The 22,546-nt window shown below is 41.9% G+C and overlaps 1 protein-coding gene across 12 annotated transcripts; it reads right to left on the reverse strand.

Annotated features, from left to right (window-relative positions):
• Window positions 1-454: 454 nt before the first annotated feature.
• Window positions 455-22,490, reverse strand: mybpc3 (myosin binding protein C3). 12 transcript variants are annotated; one of them, XM_028402058.1, is made up of 34 exons: window positions 22,367-22,490; window positions 18,800-18,958; window positions 18,097-18,174; window positions 17,729-17,877; window positions 17,302-17,419; window positions 17,187-17,235; window positions 16,624-16,662; window positions 14,749-14,808; window positions 14,639-14,641; window positions 14,040-14,063; window positions 13,253-13,416; window positions 13,040-13,172; window positions 12,921-12,923; window positions 12,713-12,837; window positions 12,520-12,625; window positions 11,682-11,848; window positions 10,319-10,484; window positions 10,138-10,244; window positions 10,023-10,052; window positions 9,804-9,943; window positions 9,562-9,585; window positions 8,738-8,809; window positions 7,943-8,102; window positions 7,695-7,799; window positions 7,426-7,614; window positions 3,903-4,037; window positions 3,603-3,770; window positions 3,430-3,518; window positions 2,805-3,000; window positions 2,573-2,712; window positions 1,437-1,596; window positions 1,223-1,359; window positions 924-1,110; window positions 455-707 (listed from the first exon to the last, which is right to left on the reverse strand). In XM_028402058.1, exons 1-34 carry the CDS (start codon window positions 22,389-22,391, stop codon window positions 658-660), a joined length of 3,657 nt encoding a protein of 1,218 aa, XP_028257859.1. In that variant the 5' UTR covers window positions 22,392-22,490; the 3' UTR covers window positions 455-657. The 12 variants fall into 12 exon arrangements, with proteins under 12 accessions (XP_028257859.1, XP_028257863.1, XP_028257860.1 ...); XM_028402062.1 differs by lacking the exon at window positions 16,624-16,662; XM_028402059.1 differs by lacking the exon at window positions 14,040-14,063.
• Window positions 22,491-22,546: the final 56 nt, after the last annotated feature.

Consider the following 22,546-nt stretch of genomic DNA (forward strand, 5'->3'; position numbering starts at 1 on the left):
TTGAGAGGGAACAGGCAATATTTACATTAAAGGGCATCAAAGGAATAGCTGTAGACTGATGTTACAGCAGCGCTCGCTAGACGACAGCCACCATGTGTTCCTCTTAACAGACACAGTGCACGTCCTCGGCTGTAAAAGGACATCACAGCTGTCCCTCTGCACACGTCCCTCTGGGGCCGAGAACATTAGACACATACCTCGTACCCTCAGCCTTAGCAAGGCTTTGTTACAATAAAACTAAGCTCTCGACAACTCTTATCCATTTCACCGGCCTCCTGAGTATCACTGGCATGTTTTTTTTATGCTCCGTGGCTGTTCCAGCTCTCATAATGAGATCCACTTACAGCAGAAAACCACACACTGTTTTAGTTCAACAGTTTTATGCACACAAACCACATCACATTCTTATTTATAATAACTGAAACAGGTGAGAAACAGGACAGCAAATCATAAATATTTCTGTCATCAACTACTCACTATCATTTATATAGACAGAAACAACACATCATAAATTACCTTCCAAACAATGCATAAATACTGATAATGAACAATAAGTTCACATGCCCCTTTAATCCAGCCTTATTGATGACAGACAGTATTGCACAGTTTGTGATGCAGGTGAAGATGTTCGTGCAGGCAGAACTCTTCTTCCTCACCTTACTTTTTGGCGTCTTTCTTTTCTTTCTTGTCTTCTTTAGCAATTTGAGCTGCAAACCAACAGTATATGTAAATACATGCAAATTTACTTTCCACCACCTCTTCTGGGGGGGAATATTTGGCTGCTCAGTGCTCTAACTTAACCAACTTTCAGCCAGTTATTCTATTTATAAAGAATGAAAAAACAGAGGGGAGGATTACAGGAGAAAGGGGATGGATTGTAAGTGGGTCATGAAAAGGAGGACAGAAGCTTTTCTGATACTTACGGCGAACCTCCAGTTTACACTCCACTACGTCTTCCCCGCTGTCATTGACCGCTTTGCACATGTACACTCCCCCGTCAAATGGACAGGGCTTACGGATCTCCAGCGTCAGGACGCCCTGCTTACTGAGCATCCGGAACTTGGGCTCATTTGTGATGTCCATTTTGTTTTTGTACCAGGTCACTTTGGGCTAGCAAGAAGCAGGACCACATATAATTATATTATGACTTTACTTTAGCTTAATGTGACACAATATATTTTATATTCCACGTATTTCCATACAAACAGGCGACTCAGCTGACCTTAGGTATGCCTCGCACTGAGCAGCTGAGGGTGGCGCTGTATCCAGCTATAATAGAGCGGTTCACCAGAGGATGTGTGAACTTCGGAGCCTCTGAGAAGTCATGGTCCTTGTAGGAGGGTGGCTTATAGATGATACCTGAGGACGCAGACAGGCAGACAGATGTGTACTCGGTACTTAAACAGACAGTCAGAATCCTGAGCATGTGCAATCACCTGTTTTCTGGATGTAAACACTGTCTTTGGTGGTGCAGGGCTCAGGGCTGAGACCCACCAGGTTGATAGCAAAGACTCGGAACAAGTACTCATTCCCCATGATGAGGTCGGACACGACGCAGTTGGTTCTTCTGTACTGTTCATAGACTGTGAACCACTCCTTTACATGAACCACAAAAGACAGTTCGGATTCAGTCTTACTGCTGAAACACATGAGTTTCTATGAGTGACCAAAAATAAATTCATTTTCTGGGTTTATTTTTCATGTCTCAAGCTAAATTTAATATCCACATGCATTAAGATAGTCTAATTAGATGTGTTGTTTGTTCACAAGTTATATTTGCCAATTAAATTATTATAATGATCCCTTATGGTGTACCTGAAACTAAAGAAGCTGTTTAATTGCTCATTTATATTTATTTAGATACAAGAATGAAACAGGATATCAAAGAACATGTGTCCTCAGCCTTTGTCTCTCTAACATGTACTGTTATTGGTATCGTGATAATCAACATCCCTGAGCCCGATATAGAATGTTGCGAGTGAAATTAATTTGATCTAATAATGACTACAGTGAAACATGAACCATCAGCTGCGCTGGCAAGGGAACAATGGCCCCGCGTCATCGGTCAGACAATCCAGACCAGGTCAAGGCTATGAGGATAAGATTAGTACATTCCTGGCCGACATTGTCCCTGGCAGCTCGAGGTGGAGGATGGTGGCAGTGGAAACTCTTGCCAAGAGGCCCATAATGCATTGCTGCTACTGGCTCAGAGGGGAGACAGCTTGTACGGGCATTGGCTGATTACAGAATGGGTATCACAAGGGAGACTAAAATATCGCTCTGTGCAGGTGCAGCATTCATCCCCTCTCAGACAACAGGCCATAGTGTGGTTGAGCTAAAATTGGTCATCTATTATTGATCATTATTCGGTGGAAGAACATTAGGAAACAACAGACTTTAGTTTTCAGTGGAAAAATCCACTGAAAAGTGAAGCCAAAAGTGCAAAAGTGTAATTCCCTAAGTGGCCACTTGAGGCTGGCTCCAAAAGTGAGTCAATCCCTGTAGACCCCCATGCTGAATTAAAAGCTCTTTACAGCTAAAATAATCATATCTAGAGCAGTGAGAGTCTCACCATGGTCTTCTTGTCAGCTTTCTGAATGGTGTAACCCGTTATTTCACAGTTACCGTTGTCCTTTGGTGGCTTCCATTCAAGTGCCACATTAAAACCCCAGACATCTGCGATCTTCAGGCCCTGGGAAGGCCCAGGGAGGTCTACAGATAAGAAATACGACTTATTTGTGTGATTATAGACAGTCTACTGATCATTCTCACATACAGCTCTCCATATGTGCAGCTGCGCTTACCAACAATCTGCAGCGTGACTGACGCCGTATCTTCCACGTTCTCAATCTGCACCTGCAGGTCATACTTTCCTGAGTGTTTTCTCTCCGTCTTGCGGATGAAGAGGATCGTATCTACTTCGCTGTTCCTCACACTGGCAAATGTGGGGTTTAGGACCTCCCCCTCTTTGCTCCATGTAACCTTTGGCCTGGGCTTACCCTGCATCACAGGAAACAAGACAAAAACCAAACTTTAAACACTTCCAGGTGATACAATACCTTAAAAACTGTTATAAAGCCTTTCAAAGCTTTTTAAATGTGGTCATTTTTTATCTTATGTATTAATTTTCCATCTGAATGATTTAAAGCTCTTTTAATGCCATTCATCATTCAGTACTGTACCATTTTCAAACCCTTTTGTCCCTATAATCGTCTGGACACAAAAGATGAAGGTTAGCATGTGAGATGAAAACCTCATGGCTGGATAATATTTTACTAAAGGCACCCGACCTGTGAAATATGACCATGAAAATAATGGAAAAGTTGTAATATAAAGTGACATTCACTGGAACAGAAGCCAAACTGTTGAAATGTCATGTAAGACTTCATTAGTTTTGATGTTTCTAATCTGTTTTAAGCGTCGTCGTACCTGGAATGGAATCACAATGTTGACAGTGTCTCCGACTTTCTTCATTAGAGTCTGCCGGAGGTTTCTCGGGAGCCAAATTTTAGGCCGTTCTGTGCGCAAAAAACACAAATGATTAGCAAGCTCTGTGAGAGGCACAGTACATGTTATCATGTCTCATTAAACATCCAACCTACGCATAATCTCTCTGATGGTGACAGGTTGAGCCAGAGTAGCCGGAGCGCTGGGTCCTGCCATATTGTAAGCTCGCACTCTGAACTGTAGTTTGTCTCCGGTTGTGAGGTCTTTGATAACCATTGATGTTCTGTCTGTCAGACCCTGCATGGCTGGGATCCATTCATCAGCTGTGACAACACAACAGTTTATTTTATGAGAGAAGAACAGTGAACAGTAACAGTGTGTATAAACTGGGTTGGTATATGTTATTAAAGCTCTTCCTTATCAAAAGCATGCAGGCGGCTGGCTCCAGCACTTACTGCCCTCCTTGCAGTACTCAACCCCGTAACCCTCCAGTTCAGCAGAGCCGATCCTCTCAGGCTGCCGCCACTTCAGCGTGATGGTAGTGTCACTGACATCGCTGACGCTCAGTCCTATGGGTTCACTTGTTGGCGCTAGAAATGAGGCAGAATGCAGTTTGAGGCAATGCATTAACAATAAATTACTCAACAAGCAAATACACCTAATTAAGAGCTTTGTTTGATGTTGCAACGTTTGTCAGGAACACCTTAACCAACACGTTAGTCCAACCACAGCTCAATAGTCCAGAATCATCTCAAACAGGACCAAACAAAAGGACAGGGTGAGGGCGGTCTGGCAGGTCATAGCAGCAGTAACTGAACAGACTCCTTTGTAATAATCCTTTAAAGTAACAAAAACCCTCACTAGACTTCCGGGCTAATGATAGATCTGGATTTATGTTCATACTCCCACCTTGAGCATGAAAAGACAACATAAAGGGTTGTAAAAATAGTCTCTTTTAAATTTACTGACATGTCATCAGCAGAGGCCGCAACACATAAATTCTCTTACACAACTATAGTGGCCAAAGAAAGTACTGTTGACCCTCAATGTTGAGATGAAGATGTATTACTGCAATTTATAGGCATGTATACAAATGTAATCCTATTATCAAAGCTAATATTCATTTGGATTTTAAATATGTGTCACCTGATATCAATCAGTCCTTTAACCTGTGAGCCTGTGAGTGGTGTCCTCTTTCATACAGCGGTAACATGAGCCGTGTGACTGACCTGCAGCTCACCACAGCGCTCAGCATCTGAGTGCCTGCTGTACTTTGTGTCCCGCGGGGATAAGATGTCATGATTTCAGTTTGCACAAGATATTTGCATCCCACGCAATACTCTCACTACACTACAAGTGTCAAAAGAAAACAAACACTAGCAGCATCATTGTTATTTACAAGCTTATGTAAGTCTATTATAAATGTATGACATTTGGCTGAGAAGGGATATTAAACTAATGGGAGCATTTTGTATTTGTCAGTTTAAATAGCAGGTTAGCCACTTAGTTTAGCACCAACTTAAGGAAATGGTACATTGTTGTACCTGTTGTTGTGACTCATATGCGGTGCGATTGATAAATTTGTGACCTTAACTGGAAGGTGTCAGTTTTAGAAAACATAGCACATTTTCTGAACATATATGCCTCCACAGTATTTATAGAGTAACAGTAGAGGTAAAGTCAGATTCAACAGCATCATATCTGTCAAAACCGCAACCGCTGAGCTTCAAAAGATGTAGTAAAATCTGTCTTTGGTGACTGCATGAAGGCCGTTGTAACTCATCTTCTACCTTATAGGCTGCAAACGTATCAATCACAGATACATGTTAATAATGGATGTGTGTTAATTTGGGCGGCTTTACTCCAGTGTCTCATCTCATATTGCATAAATCTTGGAACCAGAAAAACAAATGTCACCCCTCCATTCCAGGCAATGTTTCAGTCAACTGTATATTTTCATGTTGCTGCAACAACTTGTTGACAACATGTGGACGGACTGAAAGGTGTCAGATTGTAGTTGTGGCCTTCTCGTCACTGAGGCCACAACCTCCCTGTCACAGGAAGCACGCAAAGTATACAGTGCAGGCAAATGATGGGAGCATCTGTCAAAGGTCAAGGGTTTGTGTGTTTGTAGAAAGTCAACCCAGCAGGAGCTGTTTAAAAAGTAGCTCAGGGTAATCAGGGCTAAAGACACAGAGGGTGGACCAAGGGTGTCACTCATATTGTTGTATTTTCAAAAGCATTATAGACCAGAAACACTTACAACACTGACTTTAAAAACAAAATGTATGAATTAAGTGACATTTATAGCACATTATTTTCCAACATCTCAAAATAAAGGATGCCTACTGCAAACAGGTTGTGGCTCTGGCTCAGCAGCAGCAGGAATAGGCTCCACGGGGATCTCCTCGGCCGGGGGTGCAGCTCCCTCCTCTGCAGGAGGACCACTTTCTGTTGGGGGTGTGCCTTCATTCTCAGCGGGAGCTCCCTCTACTCTGCTGGGAGCTGCCTCTGCCGGTGGTTCACTGCTGGCTTCTGGTTCCTGTTCAGCCTCAGGAGGTGGAGGTGCCTCTGTCTCAGCCTTGTTGGCTTCAGCCTCGTTGGCTTTACCTTCGTTGGCTTCAGCCTTGTCTGGTGCCTCCACTGGAGCAGTATCCTCTGCTGGGTCAGCAGGTTTCTTTTCTTCCACTGGTTTCTTCTCCGCTGTCTTTGGAAGCTTAGGTTTTGTCATTTTGTTTTCCCAGTGTGTAGCAGGCCTGCTGCAGGCTGACGGTGCTGGTTGTTTGTGTTGGCGTCTTCTTCTAACCTACGCTCTCATTCTGTCTCTCTCTCACCCTTACAGACTCGTACCCATCCTACTGTCTTTCCAGTAGTTAAAACAACCTCCAGCAGCGATGCACCTCTTTGTGTCAAGCAGCTGGCCCCAGCAGAGTGGAGGGCATCCAGGCCATTATTTATAGAGAGGAATGCCGTGGCTAGTTTCCTAATCAGCTGTCTTACAGACGACTGGCCACCTGGACACAGTGATGTTCCCTCTTAAATCAATGAGTGGAAATCAGAGACTGAATGAAAGGCAATTGAAACTTTAGTCGCAGAATAAGGGTGCTATCATGGAGCAGCTTTGACCCAGACTTCCACAGAGCTGCACATACCTCTGTCTTTGTCCCAAAAATGACAAAAGTGCCAGAATGTCCAGGTGTTGCTGTAAATTTACAGGTGTCTGCTGCATGTCAGGATTTTCTTAGATATAAATACAGCAGAGATTTACAGCAGGGGCATCATAAACAAAAGACACCGGACTCCACAGACAAGTACAGGAGGGGCTAAGTTAGTGATCAGCAGTGGACAAAGACATACACACCGGTAAGATTCTCTGACACTATAGGCATCAGTATTCAATGCTGTAAGTATGACTCATTGTGTGGTCATTTATAAATAAGCCCAGAATGGACAAAGCAGTACAACAACGTAACACAATGACCACAGTATTAAAATAAAACAAACTAATGAAGCACTACCAGAATCAAGTGCGGAAAGAGCTAAAGAGCCACTCAGCAACCTGCTGAGTCACACTGTCTAAAATCAACACTACATTAATCTCTTATTAATGTGACATTAACTTATCAGCACACATGATTCACTTCCTGAATCATCCGTCCACACACACACACACGACTGATGTTAGGAATGACCTCTACATTCCGTATGTGAAACCTACATTTTTGTAACACACACAATCCACAGACTTGAATTACAACAAACGCACAGTAAACATGACCCCGTCCTGTCATGACCACAACTCAGCCAGGCCTCCTGACCTGAGTGAAACTCTACACTGACCACGCTAGACACCAGAGCCCTCAGACATCTCAACAACTGCAGCCATGACAAATCATCGGTCAGTCTGTTCATGACACTGAGGAGCAAGAAGGTGAATCAGTTTTTTCTTTCAGTCTTATCACAGATTCTATGACTTACCGACTGGCACGAACGGCTGCGATGCTGGACTGTGACGAGACATGCCGATGCCGTTGACAGCGTAGACTCGCATCTCATACGGCACACCTTCAATCATGCGCCTGGCTTCGTAGGTCGTACCGGGGTAGGGGTCAAAGTTCAGCCTCATCCACCTGTAGCTCTTCAGCTTCTTTCTCTCCAGCACATAACCTGAGAATTAAACTTAGGCTTGTCAAAAGAACAAAGGAGCTGTTTATGCTAACAAATGAAGAATCTTACTATGTTTTTACCAATGATTGGCTCTCCGCCATTGAATGCAGGGGGCTCCCACTGAACAACGCAGGAATCCTCTCCCACACTGAGGATTGTGGGAGTCTGTGGGGGATCTGGAACATCTGAGGAGGGAAATATTGCCCATGAGATCAGAAAAAAAACCCACTTAAACATTGAGTAGCTTCCTGAGTATGTGAAGTGACTCGACTGTTGCTCTACAGGGTGCGGTAGTTAATTGGCATTGATCATCGCAACACAGTCTTACCAACAACTTTCACATTGATGTCTGCAGTGTCTTCCCCGGCTGGGTTTCGAACCACGACAGAGTAGCATCCTTCATCCTGCCTCTCGGCGCCCTCAATAGTGAAGATGCAGTGGCCTTTGGTGGTTTCCACGTGGACCCTGCCGTCTCCTTCTGTGACCACCTGCACAATGAGAACCAGAGCTGAGGGACTAACTAGTTTGTGTTAGTCTGTTAAACCTCAGACTTTATTTTATGTGTGGGAGACTATTTTGGGCAAGTCATGCTTTACCAAACATCACATGTTGGTTTGGATATACAAGTCCAGATGCCATCATGCAGGACAAGTGATAGAAGTTTCACAGTTGTATTCATAAGAGATTGAGCTTAACTCCACAGGTGGGACATTTTCTTTGCTGTAAAATAGGAGGCAGGTAATTTAAAAAGCTACTTTCCTCTGACTCACATAATATAAAATGTACTTACTAGCTGTTTTCCTCTGATTTGTGTCTGAGGGAAGGATCAGAACATGCTCTTACCTTGTAGGCATGGACCAGTACTGCATGCATTTTTTTTATTTTGCCTCATAAAACAGAAAACACACATGAACATGTATAACCACTAAAGAAGGTGCTTTAAGTGCATGATCTGAAGCTGTCATACTTAGATAGCATTATCTTCATTCAGAACTCACATTTTGTGACCTCTCCTCTGGCTTCATACTGCACTGTGAGGCCACTGTTTTATTAGTGTCAATGTATAAAGTGAAACATGCTGTTTTCATACTAATAATGCCGATATTCACACATGCACACTTACCTCCCCATTCTTTGCAGTCCAGGTGGTCGTGCGCCCTGCTGTCTCTTCTCCTTCAGGTTTTACAGAACTAGCCTACATTTGAGCACAGCAAAGCGGTAAAAGCTGAGGAGGTCAGAGAAGACTTCTCCTCCAATCATAGACCAGTAACCAGCAGAGCATTATTGCTTCAAAGGTACACTTTAAAGCTATTAAGATTGTTAATTTAAAAGTTTTGAAATTTAACAAAACGATTAACCGAATGTGAAGAAATTACTATAGATGTATAGTAAAGTTAGCATGCTAACCTGCTAAACATGAACCATGTGCATCTGTAATACCACTTTGAACCACATGGTGGGATAGTGAGTCAGTGTTCCATGAGGTTTGTCCTCTGTCAATCATGTAGTCTAGGAAGAAACATTTAAAGTAACCATCGGAGATGACAAGATGATTTTCTGTTTTTCTCTCCAACACTTACCTCTTGCTGCTTTTCTTCTTCCGTTCAACTTACAAAATCTCCTTGGTCACCAAGCAGCAAAGGCTTAGAGGCCAAGAGGCTGTTTTATCTAGTCTGCAGCAGGTGTTTTTATACTTTTAATAAAACACTAAGAAACACATGTTTGAATCCTTTAACTTTGTAAAATAGGTCTTAGGGAAGCATTGCGTGTTCCTCCACACTGACCCACTACCCCCATCTTGTGGTACAAAGTGGTATTACATGGTGGTAACGCTAGCTTATTAGCAAGCTAACATCAGTAGATATCTGTGCAGCACTCAGACATCTTGTGTTTTCACATTCTGTTTATAATCTTTGTTATTTATTTTAACAATCTTACAAGTTGTACCTTTAAGCTGTTAGTAGCAATGCGCTGATTCAGCATGGTGAAAACATGATGTATTAGTTTGCATGATATGGAACCCACACAGTACACTTTTATACTTGAATTATCGCACATTATTTAAATATGCTACCGGTTTCTGAAGTGTTGCTTTCCCAGCATGCCTCAGCTTCAGCGTAGACCTTACCAACTCCACCATGGCACCAGTCTGCTGAGGAATAACTCAGGGCTTCATGTTTACGTTTTACCTTCTCTCCTTTGGTCCAGATCACGGTGGGAGCAGGGTCGCCTGTGATGGGGACGTCCAGGCGCAGTTTGTTGCCTGCCACTACTATGATGGTTGAATCGGTAGTGCGACCCATGCAGTCAAGGTGGATCTTTGGAGGATCTGTGAACGTAATGCAGCACCAGTTTAAATGCACTGTAGCTAGTGTGGCTTTCAGGAAAGAGAAAACGTATTTACGTACCTTGGCGGGGAACATAATCAATCTTCACCTCTGCAAAATCAATTAAAAAAGAAGAAGTGAGGAATCATATATAAACATTTAGCTGGTGTTATATTTTAAAAGTAATAAATATTACCCAGGAAATTGAGTTTAGCTGAAAGGTTGAAAGCGTGGCCGTCCGGCACGAAAGTGTAGTCCCCCTCATCCTCAGGTTTGACATCATCAATAGTCAGTTTGTGGATCCTACGTGTTCAGGTGTTTTAGTTCAGGTATCATGTGACAACATGCAGCATGTTCACCAGTAAAAGTGTCCTCACCTTCCAATATGTGTGATATTTATTCTGGCGTCGGGTTTGACTTCCACACCATTCTTGTACCAGATTCCCTTGACGTTCTCATCTGACACCTCGCACTTAAACACTGCCTGGTCCTTCGCCTTCACCGTCAGGTCTGCTATGCTCTGATAGACCTCCAGTTCTTTCTCTGCATGGTCGGAAATAGTTAAAAGTTAATAGAAACTATCAAGGCCTTCAGATGTGATGATGTGTGAGAATAATATGATAGAAAATAATGAAATGCAGCTACTGTATGTGTGGATATTATGGAAATAAAGCTTGAGTATGTCTCTTTGTGTGTTGTATCTTAGCAACAGACACAAGGGGAATAGTTAATTGGATTTATGAAGGAAAATAAAGTGAAAGGAAATGAAGAGCAGATACAGGAGCTTCAGGTTATGACTGTAGATCACAAAGAGAAATGTACATGGGAGTTATTGAAGTTACCCCAAAGTAGAAATTGTTATCTGGGTGAGATAACTCACACCACACTCCTTGTAAAGGTTATAGGGGCTCACTGCCAGGGAGGGCAAATACAGTGGGAATGGCATTATAATGGAGTTCTACTGTGGACTGAGGTGTTGATCCCTGCTATGGGATGGCAGATGGTCATTCTTGGCAGCCTGGATGTTCGATTAACAACCCACACAAACTTAAATGCACTGAGAGCAAGAACAAAGATCGGGTTTAAATCCAGGGCCACACACACACACACACACACACACACATGATGTCTATTGTTTTTGTCTACTGAGATGAAGTGGTTACTCAGTAAAACTATAGCTGGAGTTTAGACTGTATTTGGCCTACGTTCATGTAGGGATGAGTGTGCACTGTCACCATCCACCATTTCTAGATCACCTGTGGATTGAAATTAAGACCTTAAATCTTCCCCTGCAAAACATATCATATCCTATTTAAAACTTGATTTATGTAAGAGACTCACAACATTTTGAGCGGCCCTGTGGAGCTCTTTCATCACCATCACCAGGCTGCTTGGTACTAGAAGAAAATCTATCATCTAGTAATAAAACAACAACTTACTTTTATTTAAAAACATTCTTATCCCCCCCTCTCTTATGGAAAATAGCGTGACAAAAAGACACAGACATCAGATAGGGCCGCCCTTCAGGTGAAATATACATCTTCTAACTTTAGCTGGCATGTGGACTTCTGTCGCTGCGGCAACCTTGGCAGAGTGATGCCGGCTATATCCCAAAGATAGACAGCATGCCAAGAGTTGCAAGGCCTCACAGCTATTGGTGGGGTATGAGAATGTTCACTTGGAGAATTCATCTATGACAAAAGAGGTTCGCACTGTGCTCGCAGCCTGACCGACACTCACCCTGCACCATGAGCTCAGCCATCGACTCGCCGCCGTTTGTTTTAACCTTGTAGTGACCACAGTCTTCTTTGGTGGCTTCGTTAATGATCAGCACGTGCTTGCAGCCATCTTTTTTGAAGCGATACTTAAAGGATTCGTCTCGTGTCAGCTCCACACCGTCTTTCTCCCTACACAGCACCAGAATGATGTTGTTAATATTTCTGTTTTATAGAATCTCTAAACAACAAATCTACATTTATCTGCAGTGGTTCCCATGAATCATTTGTTTTTGACCTTTGGCCTCTGTTCCAATAAAATTATTCTGGAATCAGATCACAAACTCGTGTGCTCTTGCTGCAACTTTCTCCTTCAGAAAAAGGTCATGTGGACCCATAAAGTGCTGACGTGACCTTTTCACTGAGGTGATAATTTATGGCTTGTAGCACTACTTCAGTCTGTCACACAGGTCTGGCATCTGTCTGTAGACATGACCACCTCAAATGCCATCTACTGGGTGTCTGAGCAACTGACTGAAAACTGAAAAAGAATAAATAGAATGAACCCAGTCTGGGTCTATTAATGTTAGTTATTACAACTTTCCTTCAGATATGAACAGTTTGAATTCAGCTTGCACAATATTGATTTGATCCAACCTCATTCAAATGTAACTACTGATCATCAGTGTTGTGATCATCAGTGCAGCTACATTGTCATAGGAGTCAAGTTGTGTTTATAACAACTTGACTTTAGTTTCTTTTGGATACATTTAAGGACATATGCTTAATAATTGTGCAGTAATTTACATTTGAATTATAACTCTTCCAGCACTGCTAATGGCTGAGTCATGATCATAACTTACCATTTAACACTGGCTCCTTCCTCTGAGACTTCACACTCCAGCTCCACCCGCTCACCCTTCATCACCATCTGGTCCTCCAGATTTTTCACAATTGTGACGGGAGGTTCTGCAGCAAATAAAAATGAATTTGAAGAGATATTCAGCTCCTAATATTTTGCTGTTATTGTGCAATAGTCATTGAAACTGTAAATACCTTTAACAAAGAGCTCAGTGGTGCATTTGTCTTCTCCCACCACACAGGAATATGCTGCATCATCCGCCAAGGAGCAGTGGTTGATGGTGAGGTAGCGCATGTTGCCAACACTCTCAAATATGTACCTGCACAAAGAACGTCATGGTTTTCACACATGTGATACATATTATCAATATAAAGGAAATGTTTGCTTTATATTGACACTCACTTGCTAGAAATGTGACAGAAGGATGAAACACAGAGACACCGAGGCGGAGACATGAAACAGAGACATTAGTCTTAAAGGCTTGATGATGTTCAGTTCATGTGTTAAAGAGTCATTCAGACCTTCCAGTTGGGTGGAGTTCTTGTCCATTTTTTAGCCACTTCACCTCAACATCTGAGTTAGCGACTTCGACCGCAAGTTTTATTTTGTGTCCCTTTGAGACTTGATAAGCAGGATCCAGCTTCTTGAGGAAAGCTGTTAAAGAGCACAAAAAAACCACATTCGTCATAATCTTTATTTTTGACTTTTGTCAGCAGTGGATCAGCGATACTAACCTTCACTTTTCTTCTCTTCCTTCTTCATCTTCTTCAGTCTCTTGAGCATCCCTCTCAGGTCAGTTATACCATACTGAAAAGCAATCTTTTCATACTCTGAAGGAGGAGCGCTGGTGAGAATCTTCCAGACGTCCACGTCAGGGTCTGTGCTCACCTGCACCGCTCTGACACCCACAAACCAGACCAGCGAATGACGTTAACACTGATCCCACAGCACAGGCTAGACAGCAGTATTAGTACATATTCCATTCATTATCTATTCTCTATTGATGATGAACACACAATTTCTGACTATTTTATGATTTAAACGGCATTGGTTGGTAATGCATTCTTTGAAATAATCTGTTAGGTGTGATTTAATGTTTACATAGGATCTCTGGTTAATTTTACATTTTATTTGTAAGAATATTCTCCATTCAGCTTTATTATTTCCCCACAATTCAATTTCTCCTTTGAATAATCCTAAAATTTGGGCTAAATTTACAGTATCTGTTTTGCCTTGCATTTAAAATCTGTGACCACAAGTATAACTTCAAACCTTCACAATTCATATTATAGATTAGAAATGAGGTCATCTTACTATGACCTTATTTCTAACTACTAGTACTAGTACTATGGTACTATGCTGTGCTACAGATTATGAAGGAAAACAGTCATGTTATTAGGCAAGCAAGCAAGCAAATAAATAAATAAATAAATGACACACAACAACACAACACAACACATGACACATCACATCACAAGGTTTTTCCTGTGACACCCAGACAGCACGTCAGCAGTATCTTACCGATTGGAGGATTTTAAGAAACTGCTGCTCATTCAGAAGTAGAACCCAAGAGGCAAACATGGCAAGACAAACCAGACAAGTGAAAACACAGCATTTCAATCAGCATATTAGGAATATGCCTTTAAAACGAGTCCAACATTACAACATTAGTTAAACAGCATTGAAGCAAGCCTGCACACATCATGAGAACATACATCATACACTGACTTCATGCTTTGTGTGAAGTTTGAATTCAGTGTTCTTATGCATGGGACTGATGTGTGTCTACTAACAGTGGGTTTGGATTATGGAGGCGGGGTATGATGTGATGGGAGGTATGGACTTACACAAAGACTCTAAAGAGAAGGTTAATGGAGATTTTCAGTTTCAAGGTGAATGGTTGATATCTGATATTGTTATTGTTAGTTATTGTAAACAAAGTATACAATAACTAACCAAAGATGTAAAATGTGGCATCAGTGATGAGGGGATTAGCGTCATGACAATAGAGAGATAAGGTTGGGTGATGCACACGGTGAGACAAACGTGTCACCCTGACTTATCATGTTCAGATTAGATGATCATTCAACTTTTAGTTTGTTAATGCAGAAGTGGCTTACTCTCTGCAGACACAGGGCGGCCCAGACAGTGTGAGAGAGAGAAAAAAGTTCTGTTATCGTTGAAGTACTGTAGTCATTTCTTAATTTTTATGTTGTAGTAATTGCTTTACCTCTTTTTTAATAAGGCACTGAAGTCCAGCTCTCCCGAATCTTCATTTCCATCTGTGCTACTGCAGAAACCACAACATAACGTCAGCATCACAGATAGAGGCAGACAGATGTTACTACTGTACACAGACATGGTGTGTTTTAAATGAAACTTTCTGTTAGCTGTTGTTCCTAATATGCAAATGTAGAAAGAATAAAACAACATGACTGTACAGATACAAGCAGAGAAACACTGTGAAGATGAGATGGGAGGAGTGTATTGATGTGAATGTACACACAGATGTTTTGTAGAAGATGTTGCTATGTTTAAAGAAACAGTCGTCATTTTGGGAAATACAGTTTGCCCTGTTTATTTGTCTTTATCGCTCTCTTTTTGTGTTTCCTCCTCAGTTATGGCCCACCGGCTGGAGCATTTTTTTCAAAGTAATATAGAAATATAACAATGTTTCTGTCTTTGTTTATGGTTCGAGGCAATATTCAGGAACAGATGCATAAAGGGAGGAACTCATAAGAGCAAGAAACTCTGTGACTACTTTAATTAAAATGATTACTAAAGTGCATCTGTTAGCCTTTAGCAGGATTAGAGAGCTGACATTAGCCATTAGCCCGCCAGCTGGTGGCAGTGCATTCACTATAAGCGTCATATGCTAAAAGGGCTTACAGGTGAGCTAAAAGGCATCACATTCATTCTTTGGCTAAAATTAGATGCCTGTTTAAACAGCTAGCAGCCACATTTAGCTTTAGTTAGCTATGAAGTTCAGAAGAGTTAAGCAACAGATTTGGTGAGACACAGACAGGTTCCTGTCTGTCTATAAAATTACCCAAAAATCGCAAATAAACATGGACTAAATGAGAGCAGTTTGAGTCTGCCTTGCTCACAGACAGCCACATGAATGCACCCAAGACATTTTTTTTGTGTAAGACCCTGAACTTGTTCATTTTTATGTAAAGTTAAGCATGTTTAACATGTAGCTCTAGGGTAAGTGAGTTACTTCTTAGGCCAGCCTCAAGTGGCCACTTTAGTGAACTGCACTTTTGCACTTTTGCACTTTTGCTTTGGCTTCACTTGCTTCGCGTGTTAGAGTGTTAGCCATCGACTCAATTAAATATCACAAATCAATCGAAGAAGGTGTATTTCCCCAAAGAAGCGGAACTATTCCTTCAAGCCATGAGCAGCAGCAACAGCATCCAAGCAAAATCCAACACAAATCACTCAAGGTTAAGTAGAACACACAGATACAACAGAGCAGGGTCAGGTTGTCGATTATCAGTGGGATAAAAGGTACAGATAAGGGCGCAGGCCTGGCTGTGTGCTGGTCTCCTGCCTCTGATCTGACAGCAGGATTAGAAGGTGAGTCTGGTTTATGTGGTGAAGTTACAACACACATAGCTGCACTTCCTCTGTGGGGAAACCTCATGGAAGATCTCTGTTACTGAAAAGCCTGTGTGTCTTAGCACATCCTGAACTTTCAATACGATCAAACCACCGTCAAAGCTCACTCTGCCGGGTAGCTGTTTGTGCAGCTGGCTCTGTTGTTTTGATTAAGACCCAGAAAGAGATCAGAGAGAGCTGACGGATGCAGCCAGTGCATGTTACATAATGAACTAAACAACAGGTTCACACAATCACAGCTATGATTATTAGTTGTTGTATTTTTGAATTTTATGCCCACGCTCTCTCGTGGTCTTCTTTCTGTGGTTAATCTTTCAGAATTCTGCAAACTGGAGGCACACTGGTTTTGCATGACTCAAAGGCAGAGAAGAAACAGGCCACAGATAAGAGACCGGGTCTCTGATCCTGGCCCGTGTTTCTCTGTTCTGTAACAATCAGAGTTTGGATACAAGCCTCCGTTGTTGCAACAAACCCCCTTTACTACCTTTGCGATGGTCCACTTCTCTTCTTACCGCCTTCACCCCTGACAGGTCATCAGCATTTCCACAGTTATTTTCCACACATAACATCAGAATAATCCACTGCAGCTTAAAAGATCAAATCTCATCTGATGTATGTATGTAGTTCATATTCTGTGTCATATTTCTTATATTTAAACTAATTAAGTCCTTTTAGATCATTTGAGAACAAAATAATATAAATGGGTGCTGATTCTTTGTATTAATATCACCTCAGCTGTATTTCAGTCATTGTTGGGATGCTTAGATGAATTAATAGAAATAAGATCTGGACATTCGACAGCTTGAAGCAGGGCAACAAGACTCTAACAAGTCCAGTTACCCTGTTTCAGGCTGTTCCTCATAAGGTCTGAACAATGAACAGCTCATTATTCAAAATAAAATGGTTTGAATAAAAAGACCAGCAAAAAGAGGAAACAGCTTGAAATTGTGCTCATGATCCTGGACTCTCATTGGACAATAAATCAAACAGCTCGGCATGTTGTACTAACTGAAGTGGAACAGTGAGAATCATAAGTTTCAAACTTACGTGCGCCTAAAAGCTGCTCTTATGTCCAGACCTTCAGTAACAGGGGCCTCTGAAACACAGAGCAGGATCCTCAGTCACTGTGACTCTGAGGGACATCATTTCCAATCGCACTCACCGTGTACAGCCAGTTCGAAATTACAGCTGTCAAACTTGTCCTTGGATGAGACCTCACATCTGTAACCTCCAGCAAAGTTATTTTTAGCAGCGATGATCTGCATCTCAAATGTGTACACCTGGATAGACATGTGCGAAGAGGAAGATCAGTCATACGCCATGCTGACTCTTACATTATAACAGTGTTATTGATTTGAACTCATCATGAAGTGTGCGATGTTTCTTGTTCTATAATATTTGTCATATGTTTGACCTCGAAGGTAGCGTGTCTGTGGTACATTGTGTTGTCAAGATTGGCATCTGAGGCAAGAAGTTGCTCAACTGATGCTGGGACTGAAGCAATAAAAGTGTTTTGCACTTTTATTGCTTCAGTGTAAAATGTTACAGTTTGCAGTTTTATTATGAGTTTATATATATATATAGTCTACCTTGGTGTTGCGGTCATACGTCTCCTTGAGCTGCAGGTGTTTTCCGGACTTGCTGGCCAGGTCCATCCACTTCCCTTTGAACCATTTGATGGTGGGTTTCTTCAGCAGGGATTCAGCATTGACTTTAGCAACAAATGTTATGTTCCCACCTGTACAAAAACCATTCTTAGCTTGCACTTCATTCTCATGTCACATCAAAGCTCGTCATATCATTTCCACTGCTGCAGTGCCTTCTCTGTTTTAGTGTTTGAAAATGTGAAAGAAAAACTTTTTTTTTTTGTTGCACAAAATGTGACATTCACAACTAATTATACAACTTCCTCTAAGTGGAAAATGCTGTGGCATGTGTAAGACTTGAAGCCGCTCACCTACAGTGACCTCGCCACTCTGGGGTTTTTCTGTGAAGAGTCCGGTCAGGTCCTGTCTGGTGTCAGGAGGGTGTGGGTCTGCAAATGCAGCAGCAGAATTCCACAGCATGAGGATGACAGACTGATAATAAAACATGCTGAAACCAGCGTACCATAAAAGTATTGTATGCAGATTTTCATCATGCTAAGTTTAGAAAATTCTGCCAGTTACCAAAGTTAAAATCAAAGTAATGCAATCAATGTTCATTGTTAGTCAAGGTAAAAATAAACCCAGAAGAAATGCACTGCATCATGGAATCACATATTCTGAGCCCCCCTGTTCTCAGCTGGTATTAGCATGGGTGATCTGATCACACATGGACAGCTCTAACAAGTATAATTGTACCCATGACATGTGGAGATCACACCACAAATATAGTCTGGGCCACATACTAACAGTTTAACCTTTAATGTGTCATGGAGTTGTGATGTTATTATACACAGCAGATAGGTTCGATCTGATTACACCAGCTCACTCAAGTAGATGCTCATAATGCCAGGTGTGAACCAGACTTTTTCATGAGCTGGATCAGCATCTTGTGTGCAAAAATGTACAATTTGAAATGTTTCTGGGAAGCATGTTAAGCCTCAAGTAGACAGTATGATGTGCACTGAACACAAGAATGTGTGACTGCTGGAGAGAATGTTGCACAGAGTAACTCACCCTCAGCTGGAGGAGCATCCTGTGCTGGAGTAGGGCTCTCTTCCTTTGTGGGTGCTGCTGCAGGCGCTTCAGGGGCCTGTTCTGGGTTTACACTGGACTCCCCAGGTCCATTAACAGGGGTCTCAGCAGGGGCCTCAGCAGGGGTCTCAGCTGGGGCTTCTGCATTGCCATCAAGACACAAAGTTATAAAACAATGATGATTTATTAGGTCTATTCACACAATCAGTGAATTGAGCCAGTTGTTTTCATTCTGAAAACATTCTCTGGCAAACATTTATCATCCAAACATTTCTTCTGTCTTATCATTTCTGGGTGGCTGGCTGGTTTTCCATGTGCTATCAGCTGACTCTCATGTCTATCCTGAGCGCCAGTCAAGTGGTGGTTACTCATGAGGAAATAATGTGCTGGTGCAGGGGTCAAGGTCGGCATACAGGCAGTGCAAGTGTGATATGAGTCTCATACTGCTGTGGGCAGTCGTTGAACACATTAGTCTGCTGCCTTTCTTTAAGATTTGTTTACACCTTATCAAATCCAAACAAAAGACCTAAGCGGGTCATACTGACAGACTAATGGCACGAATGCTCTGTGACACACCATAGCTGCAGTAAAGTGCTGGACAAAGCGATTGTGATTGAACCAGTGACTGAGAGTGTTCACAGCCTTAAAGGCATAGCTGGACGTCTTCACTTCTCAGAGATACATGAAACAATGCGATGTGCAGAATGTGAGTTCATGTGCAGAAACATCAAATGCATGCAGACATCTGTGCTGTTTTATTTGTACTGAGTGCTTTTGTGCTAAGTGACCACTACACAGCCTGCAGGTGAGCGAGCAGGGTCCTCAAACGTACAGCTGCAGGATCAAAGTCTCCCACCTGGCTTTGATACAACCTTCAGCTCAAACTTGACCTTTGAACCCCCGGCAATCACTGCATAGACATTGGCATCTTCCTTGGTAACATCTTTTATAGTGAGGGAGTGCTTGTTCCCCTCAGCTGTCATAAAGTATTTGTTGCCACTGGCAATATCCTTTGAGTTGCACTGCCATTTTACTTTAGCGTCAGGCTTCTCGGTCTCGGCTTCAAAGACCACCGAGGATCCCTCTTCTGCTTCACGAGTCTTTGGTTTCTTGGCGAATGCTGAAACTAGAGAGGGTGGGGTCAAAATAAAAACAGTTGATGTAATCGTCACTGACTGCTCGTTGAGGAGAATGTGAAGATAGCATTTTGTCACTTAAACCTCAGACTGGAAGCTTCATCTATTCTGTAAATAGATGTAAAAGTAAATGTCATGTCTGCATAAGGAACAACAATAGTAACAGGAGAGGGAGTGAGTGATCGAGGCCAGTGACACTACAGTTTAGCAACTGAAGAAGCCTCCTGTGTAAAAAGTGCAGTCAGTGCTGTGCAGTCTGCAGCACACTGGGTGGGGCTAACTGAATACCAATAAATCTGCTTTTTGCATGCGGCGTCAATGTTTTCTTTACTTACAAAACAAAACTGAATTCTGAGTAAATGCACACATAACCTGAGGGATAGCCTCAGTCAGAAGAACGGAGGTTAAAATGACTCAAACAGCTGCAGGATTATTCAACATAAACACGGAGTATCCAGGTGAGGGCACATTTAAAGACTCAATACTCGAGTATCAGAGGGAAACTAAATGAAGAAGAAGAGAAAACAACAACAGCCTGGAGATGAAGCAGAAAGTACAGTGCACGCTCTGTGTAATGATCTATAGGGTAACACTGTTGATGAATGCACAGCTGCTTTCTTGAGCTTGTTTGAAAAGTTACAAGATGACCTCACCAATGTCCTTCTCAAGCACTTGGCCTAAAAATAGTGTGAGTGTAACTGTCAGCCCTGACAGTAGACGTGCTTAACAGTAACACCATGCTGCAGCTGTAATATACAGATGCCTGCCATTTCCTGGACTACATAGCATTCAACATAGCATCACCAAACCACACAAAACAAAAGGAAAAAAAATACCCTTCTATATGTCACCAGTTGACCCTACATGTTTAAATATAGGGTGTGTGTGTTTGTACTGGACTAATAAATGAGGCTGGCAGGCTTCAGCTGCAGCGGGGCTGCAGGTATCACAGTGGAGGGATTAGCTGGCTGCTATTTTTATGTCTCTGGAGGCAGAGGAAGAATGATGAGCCCCTTTTTGTCATGTTGTCACTCATTCATGATCTTTTACCTTTTACACATTCATCAGCGCACAGACCCTTTATCACCAGATGAACAAGTTGGAGTTTTTGCTAACCCTGTAAACTCAGTTTAGATACAAGTAGTGTACAGAATACATTATAGTTGTTGACATTTAATCAGTGTCAACACACACACAGGAGTTAGCTAAGGCATCAGTGTATTGTCAGAATGATTGTGCAGTAATCACAATTTAACTAGTGATTTCTTTGCACTAGTTAATGTCATAATATAATCTAATAATGTTTGAGATGTGTGTCATAGTGTTACAATGCTAATTAATATTTCTTTAGATAATGATTCATAATAATGTTACCATCTGTATTTATCATATACGGTACTCATAGGAACCACTGATTTTTGGGGATTTGTTGGCACTCAAAGTGAATTTCTTCACCTTAAAGTACATTTTAATAATAAATAAATAATTTATTATTAAAATGTTTTTGTAAAAGTGTGTGTTTTCACTAGTGCAATAATTTCTTCTCTCCTTTAAGTAGGTGAAAAGCTCCCTGTTGATTACAGGGGGCAGGTAATTATTGTCACTAATGCCACTGGCTCAAGACAATCATAACTGTTATTGTCTCTAACAAATCCTTCACACTAAAGGTCTTATCACACAACAAGCTGACCATTTGGGCTCCACTGTGTCATCTGATATGTTGGGGTTCTCACTCACACACACAAACAGCCATTCAGTCCCGCTCAAGAGCGCGAAAGAAAACTGTGGAAAGGCATTTGTCAGGTTGGAATCCTGGCTGGCATTTTTGGATCGGTGGATCATTTTGTGAATGCAGTGATGCTGGAAATGTGACAGTGTCAATTTCACATCAGACCATGTTTTCCACCTGCGCCATGTGACGTGATGCAACCAGAGCAGCTACCACACACCACTGGAAACATTTTGAACAGAGGACAAATAATTACATGTATATATGCTTCTGAGTTCTGCTAATGTTAGCACATTCACCAACAACCTGTGTCACCATTCTGAGGCGTTGTGAAACTCACTATACCACTACTTTTTTAACAAAATATACAGATAGACACACTGTGGTAAGACAATAAATAAACATAAAACCAGCTTCCACAGACTGATGGTATATCTGAGTGTTTATCATGATGAACTGATCTCAAATGAGCGGGTAGGTTGTGGTTTATTGTTGCTTAAGAGAGGTGTGGCAGCACTACGTACAGATTGGCACAAACAACATTTACACATTCAGCTGTCCATAGCTTTATATTATAGACAGTTTACATTTGTTCTGACAGCAACATAGTTTTATAAAATTCATTCTAGGTCCAGTTTGCTAAGGAAAGCTGTAGGACTAAAGTATCTGAATGAGGACACTTACCTGTTTTCTTGGCTGGCTCTGGCATCCTGAATGATTTCCTCTCCTCACCAGTGTGACTCACTGTTCCTAAACAGTGTGCTGTCAATCGAACCCCGCTGGCTTTAATAGTCCTCCTGTTTCTATAAAGCCTCCCCCCCTTTCATGAACCATCCCACCTCTGCTGTCATTTTTTATAGGCCT

The sequence above is a fragment of the Parambassis ranga genome, chromosome 3 (genome assembly GCF_900634625.1).
Source record: "Parambassis ranga chromosome 3, fParRan2.1, whole genome shotgun sequence".
NCBI lineage: Eukaryota > Metazoa > Chordata > Actinopteri > Ambassidae > Parambassis > Parambassis ranga.

Coding starts and splice junctions, on each gene's coding strand:
- mybpc3 (XM_028402058.1), bottom strand. CDS start 22,391: ATGCCAGAGCCAGCCAAGAAAACAG. Junction 13,417..14,039: donor TTCTTAAAATCCTCCAATCG/GTAAGATACTGC, acceptor TGTGGGTGTCAG/AGCGGTGCAGGTGAGCACAG. Junction 7,800..7,942: donor CATCAATGTGAAAGTTGTTG/GTAAGACTGTGT, acceptor TTCCCTCCTCAG/ATGTTCCAGATCCCCCACAG.